General features: G+C 38.6%; 1 protein-coding gene across 1 annotated transcript; it reads left to right on the top strand.

Annotated features, from left to right (window-relative positions):
* Positions 1-3,563: 3,563 nt before the first annotated feature.
* LOC149107570 (uncharacterized) lies at positions 3,564-10,430 on the top strand. The gene is made up of 4 exons (XM_089295436.1): positions 3,564-3,636; positions 5,023-8,888; positions 9,052-9,151; positions 9,311-10,430. Exons 2-3 carry the CDS (start codon positions 5,042-5,044, stop codon positions 9,108-9,110), a joined length of 3,906 nt encoding a protein of 1,301 aa, XP_089151562.1. The 5' UTR covers positions 3,564-3,636; positions 5,023-5,041; the 3' UTR covers positions 9,111-9,151; positions 9,311-10,430.
* Positions 10,431-10,693: the final 263 nt, after the last annotated feature.

Here is a 10,693-nt window from a genome sequence, read left to right on the forward strand (position 1 = left end):
TAGGCAAAGCCAAGAAAGTCTTTTTGACAACATTTAGACTCGCTCAAAGCCGGTCTTGGATGAAGATGAAGCATTATAACAAAGTTTTCACAAGTTAGTCTGGTTAATTTTGAAAACCCAAAGGGTCACCCAGGAAAGAAAAGCAAAGAACTAATTTGTTTCAGTAATAACAGTTGTTCTAATGGTAGAGATGCTGAGGAACTGGAGGGAGCCAGCAATGTCAGCACTTATTTATCAGATTATCAAGGCCGGGAATTTCACATTCGCAAAAATCCACATCCACAAAAAAGGAAGCGGGAACCATGTATTTCTTTCTCATATAAAGGAAAGCTTTTGCAGGAAGCATGGCAAATGTAGAAAATACAATCGTAAGCAAATGTTTACAACATTTTGTAAGTGTCCTCAAAGAGGTAGACTAGAGTAAGTTATAATAGTGACTTACATTGTTTTCGCATACCTTGAAATTCCCAGAATAAACCTCAAAAAGCTTTAATGGTGGGATTCTTTTTTGGGGGAGGGCTTAACAGCAAAGGGAGGGGGCAGTCCTACACTTACAAAGAATTTTGCGTTTCAAAATTAATCTTTCGATTTATGCTTAAAATGGCCGGTATGGCGTCTGAAAATTGAAGTTGCGTGCAAGATTTTGTGGAAAGATTTTCTAAAAATAATGATATGAAGCCAAGTTCTACCTTAAACAAATGAACATCTCGTTTTGAAGTCGACCTTGAGAGTATTAAAGAACGTAAGATACAACCATGTTCTCCAATAGAAGGTTTATAATCGGAAGTTTTAACTTTCTTAGAGAGTTAAATCTAAATATAATAATATCACAAGTTGGGTTTATTAATGCCACGGTTTTTTCTTCTGCGATTTGGTGGCTTGTAGGGCGACCACTGGTAAACGACTTCGCTAGTGAAGGCATCATGCCAGATATAAAAAGCCTCCAAATATTTTAAACCTTGGTAATTGTTGTAATTTCTTGTTTTTTGAGTGTTATATTGAAGGAGGTACTGGCTTAAACAATGTAAGATTTTTGGGCGGCGAAAGTAAAGTGCCAATAAGCTCTTTGTAAAATTTCGAATATTTACGGCAAGTATTTTAAGCAATTCCTTGGCAAAGTTAATCGCGTCATGCCTTGATCTTTGAAACGTTTGCACGTTTGAAAACTAAAACGCTTATGCTAACGAGGCAAGTATTGTAAACAAACATTCCCCTGTTATCGTAAGTTTACAGGGAAGAGATTACAACGAGTTCTCTGCCCTAAAATGTAGCAAGCTGTACAACCAATAAGTATTTTTTCACGTTCAACACGACTTTTCAGCCGACTAAGGGTTTTCTGTCTCGTAATGCCAAATTCGTTAAATCTTGGCGTGGGTTTGGCATATTTTCATTATTTTCGAGCATATCATTTAAAAACGTTTATGAAAGTTAACCCGCCAAAACTTATTCACTGAATGTCATCGTTTTGATTATTCTATTATTACACTAGCTTGCTGCGACACAAAGGCTGGCGATATTGCAAAGATCATGCAGTCGATAACATTCGCTTTCTGTTGTTACTCGTGTTTTTTTTTATATTTTTTATATTATTTTTCCATCTGAGGCTTTCTGCTTTTATCAGATTTTGAACGTGATTCACAGAAAAAAGCGCACCTGAAAACGTAATCACGAAAATTTTAATGGCCACCTTTGGACAATGTCGCTTATTCTAAACCCTGTGAAAATAAAAGCTATCATTGTCTATAAGAAAGTGCACACTTTTTGTTTTGTGCTATGTATAATTGTCGCAAGAAATATGAAAGAGGGCGATGCGGTATAATACAGGTGTAGGTAGGAAAACCTAAGAACAGTATTTTCAATTTCATTATCGGCCGTTCTACCGTTTTTTTCATGCAGTCGTTTTCTCCCGCACTGACACTCTCCCCCACCCACTCAACACTGCCCCACCCCCTCCCCCTATCCCTCCACCAAAACCATACGCTGGCTAAACAAAGGCACAATAATAATGCTTCGAAACCAAAACATTTCACTGAAACAAGCCAGCCTTAGCTGATCTGCTATTTTTTTCTCTTAATCCGAAGATGAGAATGTATTAATGAAACTTCCAACTTTTGTGTAAGCCTGTCTCATTGTTGTAATTCGAACGTACAAAGATCCAAATAAATTGTTTTACTCTCATTAGAACCTTTGTAACACTCTGCAATAATCATTGTTCTCGGTTTCCTTGTAGGATATCACAATCTTCTTCCTTGGAATGTCACGTGATAGGAGTCATTCATTTTCCCACGAAAGTGAACAATCAAACAACATTTCGGTATACATATTATTATAATTATATACCCCTTTGTTAATTTTAGAAGAAACATACTAATAACGTCGTTAAATATTTTTAAATGCGCCAAAATAAAGTTTTCAACATTCCCTCTTGAAATGAAAGGTTGAACATACATACATCCGTTGTTTAACAATACAGGTAAAAATAGGCGACGTGGACCTGTCACTAAATATCAAAAAGTATGACAAAAGTAAAGAAATAACGAAATAAAAGACCCACATACAATGATAAGATGATAAGATTTAGATCACAATATTAATTTACTCTGGGCTAGGAAAATGTCATTCATTGATAAAATCAATAACAAACGTCGTTTACGCACATGTATAAATCATTTTTTATTTATTAGCTTGGAAACATAGTTTTTAAGTCTTATTTACACGTGTTCTTTCAATCACCGTGATTTTGTAAAACATTGCCAAGAACAAAAACGTTTATTAATGGCGAACTAGGAAGAAATATAAAATTTTTTCAATAATTAGGGCAACATGTAACCCCGCTGGGAGGCCTTTAGTTTTCAACCTTCTTGGTGTTCTCTCGGTGTTGTTACTAAGATCATTGTATCATCTAGTATTTTTTCTCTTTCTAATTTAGTAATTTACTGGCAGTAACGAAATTTAAAATCTTCTGAAACCGCCTTCTCACTCCTTGCCACCGTAGATTTCTAAAAATACCCTCGCCATCATTTTGCATAGCTGTTTTTTCTTAATAACACTATTCCAAATGCTTTGATCTTATTTTTGACGTATATTCGCCCAAAATATTGCTCGTGACAATTGCAAGTTACGCTTTTGACTTCAGCCCCATCGTATGGACCATATTATTTTAATTTTATCCTTGCTCTTTTCTAAAGAGAGATGAAAACTTGTTCAGCTTGATTTGAAACTGACCGAGACTGGGGTAAACATATTTGCCTACTCTGTACAGCAGTCCGGCGCTAAAAATTCATTACCAACGCCCTCAATTTATTAAGAGGCATGGAAAGTTGAGTTTTGTACTCCCGACAAAATAAGCTATATAAAATATGCTATAAAGGTGGGTTTTTTAAAGCTTCATTGTCCTTGGGGAAAGTGAAACACATTGTTGTTCATTCTTCTTGTAAAATACGAAAAGAAATCCACCTAGAAAATGTCATTTTCGAATTTCTCAGATGAACGGCTGACGTTGAGATTCACGGATTTCCGGTCTTTTCAGTTTCCAAAGAGAACAGAATAAAATGAACTTGACTGAGTGTAATTTACTCCATGCAAGGAATACGAGTTTTTGAATCAGCTTCAGTATTTCGTTTCTACGTTGGCGTGGTAAGTACAACTGACATTGTATTTTCTTCATCTGTATTTAAAAGGTCTGGATGAAAGTGCTGGAATTTCAGTTATTAGTCACGTTTTCGGTGATTTTTTTTTCAGCCCATTTCTCAACGATCAGTGAATTTGGCAGGTCACAAATCTGAGCTATCGATTTAAAATCGCGTCATTTCTTAGCTGACAGTTCAAATTTTAATCACTCCTTTGCTATAATTTAAACCTCTTCCAGACCTTCTATTTACCATTTAACTCAAATAGAATTAATATAAATCTAGTTATATTTTAGTTGCAAAGTTCAAGAAGAATTTCAATATATTGTTTCCATTTAATAGTTAAATTTAATTCAGTGATAAACAAGTGCTTCCAGATTTTACTGCCTGGTCCTTTTTTTTTTGCGCCTCAAAAACTTGTAGCAGTTTAATAGCTCTACATCCAGATTACAAATTACACAGGTTTTCCTCGCAATCAAACTAAATGGATTTTGCTTTATTCAGAATTTTATTTGCCGTTCATTTCATAATAATGCAATAATTGTTTTAGCCAGTGAGTAAGCAATTATATTTGTCGCTAGCCTCACAATTGTTTTGTTGCTCAATATTTTTGCAATTGTCGCTTAGAACAGATCGATTTATTTTTTGCGCTGAGTTCAAAATAGTTTTGTCGCCGGACAAAAAATTTAACCTTGTTGCTTTTCGTTGGGAGTTGTTTAATTTCCGCTCAATATTCAGAGTTATTTCTGTCGCTCGCTTCAGACTTATATTTGCAGCTAGATTCAGATTACTAATCGAAAGAGTTTTCGCCAGGTTTAAGAAACTCTTTCACGTCACTTATATGTCGCTCGGTTCGGTATTATTTTAACTTCTGGCAAATCAGAAAGGCAAGCAGCGGGTAATATGTCTGTTATCATGGCTAATATTTGCGTAAACATGTCTGCCCTAAGGACGATCTTTTTATTTAATCAGCTATTTGAGCTATTTCAACTCGTGCAGTGATTTTGTAGGTGACTCCGCTTCAAATCGACGTGCTACCATGAATCATGAATCATCGCTTATATTAGTCCAAATGTAACGCGATTGCGCTAAGTATTTGCAGACTTGTAAATCAGTTTTCAGTGATGTTAAGGTCATTCCTCAAATTTGCATTGCGCATCCTTACTGCGCATAATTTTTGGCGTCATTAGCGCACGCTCGTGCACGCGCATATTGAAAACATGACGGATTTGCCTTGATATTGAGTTCTCTCAGTTGAAAAATGGCTCTAGCTCACCAACGAGCACGGGCACCCCAATTTTTTATATTATTCGTATTTTTGACAATATATCCTCGAAATCGATACTTTACGTTTTGTTTTATTCTTATAAGCGAATTCTTTTTTTTTCACAAGACTTACAGAAGAGGGCGTCATGAACGACCTTGAAGAAATTATACAAGCAATCTATATTGGCGTCGTTGTTGCCACGTTCCTTTACATGACCGGTCGTGCTGAAAAAGCAATCGAGTTATGCAGAGAAAGCTTGGTTTTACTAAATAATAAAGCACTGGAGAAAGAAGAGCAGTTTGGTAAATGTCTTTGCGAGGCAATCTATAAAGTAATGTTCGCGGCGTACCTTCTTATCCGTGATTACACAAATGTAATAACATACGGCAGGAAGCTTCTCAGCATTGAACGTGAGAGAGGTGAAACAGTCAATGCAGGGAAACTTTGTATAAAGCTGGCAGCAATATATAAGGCTCAAAATAAGTATGTTGAGGCAAAAGAACTTTATGAGAGAGCGATCAGTATAATGAACAAAACAGGAAACAGCAAAGAGGAAAAACACGCTTGTACAGGGCTAGGAAGTATGCTTTACTCTCTTAGTGAATTTGGCAAAGCAAAAAAATATATCGAGAAAGCACTTGCGATCGCAATTGAAATTGGTGACAGACAAGGAGAAGGATCATGTTATGGAAACCTAGGAACAGTGTTTATGCATCTTGCTGACTATGCCAACGCAAAAGAATATCTCGAGAAAGCACTTGCGATCGCAATTCAAATTGGTGACAGAGAGAACGAAGGATCATGTTATGGAAACCTAGGAGCAGTGTTTATTTATCTTGCTGACTATGCCAACACAAAAGAATATCTCGAGAAAGTACTTGCGAACGCAATTCAAATTGGTGACAGAAAGGTAGAAGGATCATGTTATGGAAACCTAGGAGCAGTGTTTATGTCTCTTGCTGACTATGCCAACGCAAAAGAATATCTCGAGAAAGCACTTGCGATCGCAATTCAAATTGGTGACAGAAAAGGAGAAGGATCATGTTATGGAAACCTAGGAACAGTGTTTATGTATCTTGCTGACTATGCCAACGCAAAAGAATATCTCGAGAAAGCAATTGCGATCGCAATTCAAATTGGTGACAGAAAGGTAGAAGGATTATGTTATGGAATCCTAGGAACAGTGTTTATGTATCTTGCTCACTATGCCAACGCAAAAGAATATCTCGAGAAAGCACTTGCGATCGCAATTCAAATTGGTGACAGACAAGGAGAAGGATCATATTATGCAAACCTAGCAACAGTGTTTATGCATCTTGATGACTATGCCAACGCAAAAGAATATGTCGAGAAAGCACTTGCGATCACAATTCAAATTGGTGACAGACAAGGAGAAGGATCATGTTATGGAAACCTAGGAACAGTGTTTATGCATCTTGCTGACTATGCCAACGCAAAAGAATATCTCGAGAAAGCACTTGCGATCGCAATTCAAATTGGTGACAGAAAAGGAGAAGGATCATGTTATGGAAGCCTAGGAACAGTGTTTATTTCTCTTGCTGACTATGCCAACGCAAAAGAATATGTCGAGAAAGCACTTGCGATCGCAATTCAAATTGGTGACAGAGAGGTAGAAGGATCATGTTATGGAAACCTAGGAGCAGTGTTTATGTATCTTGCTGACTATGCCAACGCAAAAGAATATCTCGAGAAAGCACTTGCGATCGCAATTGAAATTGGTGACAGAGAAGGAGAAGGATCATGTCATGTAAAGCTAGGAGGTGTGTTTTCATCTCTTGGCGACTATGTCAAAGAAAAAGAGTATTATCAGAAATCACTCGCGATCGCAATTGAAATTGGTGACAAACTAGCAGAAGAATCATGTTATGCAAACCTAGGATCAGTGTGTACGCATCTTGCTGACTATGCCAACGCAAAAGAATATATTGAAAAAGCACTTGCGATCGCAATTGAAATTGGTGACAGAGCAGGAGAAAGATCACGTTATGGAAACCTAGGACGTGTGTTTTCATCTCTTGGTGACTATGTCAAAGCAAAAGAGTATTATCAGAAATCACTTGCGATCGCAATTGAAATTGGTGACAGAAGCGGAGAAGCACATTCTCGGCTATGGTTAGGATGCATGTTACTATATCTCGGTATAAAATATGCTGACGCTAACAAATATTTCGAAGAAGCACTTCTGTTTGCAACTGAAACTGGTGACAGAAAATGCGAAGCACTATGTTACAGTTTGCTAGGAAATCTGTTTGTATGTCTGCGTAACCATGTCAAGGCCAAAGAATATTGTGAGAAATCACTTTCTATCTACGTTGAAATTGGTGACAGAGGAGGAGAAGCAAATATGTACTGTAACTTAGGAAATCTGTTTATACTTCGCGATGAATATGTCATGGCTGAAGAATACCTCGAGAAGGCACTTTCAATAGTTAAGGAGGGAGTTCAAGACTTTCAAGCGGAGGTTTTCTGCTATGAAAACATGGCAAAGGCAAAAATACCACAGGACAAGAGACAGGAAGCGTTTCCTTATTTGTTTCAAAGTATTAAAAAATGCGAAGAATGCCGAGGCTTTCTCAAAGACAATGATGATTTCAAGGTACTTTATTCAGATCAGTACAACTCTCCCTACAAAAGACTCAGTACATTGCTTTGTGCCGTTGGGAATCCTAATAAAGCTCTTTATGTTGAAGAGCTCGGAAGGGCTAGGGCCCTATCAGACTTGATGGCAGCTCAGTACTCTGTTGAACGGCAAATCTCAGCTGACCCGCAATCATGGACTGGCATTGAAAATGTCGCCAACCTAGAAAGCGACTCTAACTGTCTGTACATTTCATATGATGATCAAAATGTATTATTGTGGATTCTGAAAGCAACTGGAGTCGTTGACTTCCGAGAAAGCAAAGTAGAGAAAAAGACACTGCGCACTAAAAAAGCTAAAAATTTGGATACCTTTCTTAATAACGTGGCTGAAAGCTTCCGCAGCTTTGGTATTTTACCTCCGGAGCTTTGCGAAGATCGATCTTTTAATGGCATTGAAGAAACACCAGATTCCTCTGAGGAAGACAACCTCGCCGTTTTACGACAACAGGGACGTGAAGTTGATCCCAGACCAAATCTAACTTTGTTCTACAAAATGATCATCGCTCCTGTGGCCAACTTACTCAAGGGGTCCGAGATCATCATTGTTCCTGATCGCCACCTGTACCGTGTTCCATTTCCAGCTTTACTTGATGACAGTGGGAAGTACTTATCAGAGACTTTCAGGATTCGCATTGCTCCTTCGTTGACGACTCTCAAATGCATTCAAGACAGTCCTGCCGACTATCACAGTCAGACTGGAGCTCTGATAGTGGGTGATCCTGACGTTGGTGAAGTGCTTTGGAAGGGTTGCCGAAAAACCATCTCACCATTGCCCTTTGCAAGAAAGGAAGCAGAGATGGTTGGACGACTCCTGGGTGTTCAGCCTTTGATAGGACAGCAAGCAACTAAGCAGGCGGTACTTCAAAGAATAAATTCAGTGAGCCTGATACACTTTGCTGCACATGGTAATGCGGAGAAAGGAGAGATTATTCTTGTGCCTGTTAAAACTGGTAGTCGACTTCCACGTGAAACCGACTGCTTATTGACGGTGAGTGACATTTCGCAAGTTCAGCTACGAGCCAAACTTGTTGTACTAAGCTGTTGTCACAGTGCCCGTGGACAGATTAAAGTCGAAGGAGTTGTTGGAATGGCTCGAGCGTTCTTAGGATCCGGTGCGCGCTCAGTGTTGGTGGCACTGTGGGCTCTGGAAGACAAGGCGACTTTGCAGTTGATGAGTCGCTTCTACGAGCATCTTTTTCGTGGGGTGAGTGCCAGTGAATCCCTTCACCAGGCCATGAAGTGGATGAGAGATAACGGATTTGCCAAGGTTTCCGAGTGGGCGCCGTTTATGCTGATTGGAGATAACGTGACAATTGACTTTGGAAATAAAAGTAAGTACAAACTTTCACTTTGGCGTGGAAATGGACTACGATGTAACTTGCAGGGGGAACTGGGGCCAAACTGTGTTAATGTCAAGCATAAATAAAAGCAAATTGGCTCAGAAGAAATAATGATTGATATCTTGGTTTGTTTCTATCTTTGTTTTCGTTTCAGGAAGTGATGACCTCAGCAATGGAGGGCCCCAGACAGAGATCAAGCAAGCAATGACCTGAAAACCTTCTTGCAAACGTGACATTTGACTTTGGAAATAAAAGTAAGTACAAAAATTTCACTCTAGCCGGCAATGGACTACAAGGTAACCTGCACGGGGAACTGGGGCCAAACTGCGTTAATCTACAGCTCTGAAAGGGAATTGGTGTACTGCAAAAATGATTTATAACTTGTTTTTTCTCTATCTTTGTTTGTGTTTCAGGAAGTGATGACCTCAGCAATGGAGGGCTCCTGGCAGACACAAGCAAGCAATGTCCTGACTAGCCAAGTGTAAAATATGTTAATTTTATTTTCGTGAAATTTTCTGAGAAAGGCATTTTCTATGCATTGCAACCAAAATTTGAAAAGCTTCCTTGAAAGTATTTTTTTTTAAGTTCTTGACAAAGCAATCAGCGTTTTCAGTACAGTAAATCATTCAGTTAGCTTTCATTGTGCTCAGAATTCGAACTCACGACCCGTTATTATATGAGTGATTATATCAATGAAACAAGAAAAAGTAGACAAGGGCTTATAGTATTTTAAAACTGAAATAGGTTTTATACATAGATGGATCTTTAAGTGGAAGGGGGGTGGGGAAACCGTGGGGAATAATAAGCAGAATTTTAGAGTAATCTGAATACGCGTGTAAAACACAAGTGTCATCACACGCTTAATATAAGCAAGTCAAAGCCTTCTGTGCTTCGAAAGTGGGTTGTTAGGTATCATCCAAGTTCACCCAAAACATTTCACTTTCTGACAATTCTAGTCTTCTTGACAGCCGATATTTTTAGGTCACGCAAAGGTTCTTCCCAATAACAGCTGCTTCAACCTGAACCACGTTCGTTTGCGCGTCTTAGCCAGTGACAGCTTCGCTCAAATATTCCTGAGTATGTGACGCCAAAATGTTCCCTGTACGCCAATCAAAAGTCGTGTCTTATCGTCAACCCAAGCGCCAGTAATGTCGCCTTTTTATATGACGCACTCCGGGCCGTTACTGGGGAGGAGCATTGCGTGACCAACTTAATACGGCTTTGAAGGCGACCAGAACAGTTCTGGTCATTTTTTAAACAAGCTGACTCTGAGTACTAGGAAAAGATTAAAAAGGTTAAAATGTTTAAGTACTAGGCGTACTAGACAATTAATTCGTTGCGATAACTTAAAATACATAGTCTCCTCCGCAGCCGTCTTTTTGGGATGTCACGCAACGCTTAACCGTGACATCCTAAAAAGCGGTTGCGAAGAAGACTCTAAATATATAGGGTTATCTGCTTTCATTGCAATCAAATAGATGGAAACGTAATTATAGGTATTCGATTCCTTTAATAAAGGTGTTTTTGATTTCATCAGAGCTTTATTATTTCACTTTTACATGTCATGCTTGTCCTCTCTCTTTTCACGCTTTCAACAGTTCGATCTTCTTCACCAGTCCCTCTCCGATGGTCTGAAAATCAGACAAGATGGCTGATATGTTCGGGATGACCAAGGTCTTGCCCTGTTTGGACTGAATACACAAAAAGACTTAAAACAACAACAACAACAACGACAGCAACAACCAAAACAACAACAGCATCAAAAGTTATCACCACAACTAAACAGTTGCTTTACC

Source organism: Orbicella faveolata, unplaced genomic scaffold (assembly GCF_042242905.1).
Source record: "Orbicella faveolata isolate gen_17 unplaced genomic scaffold, um_ofav_v1 contig_26, whole genome shotgun sequence".
NCBI classification, from domain to species: Eukaryota; Metazoa; Cnidaria; class Anthozoa; order Scleractinia; family Merulinidae; genus Orbicella; species Orbicella faveolata.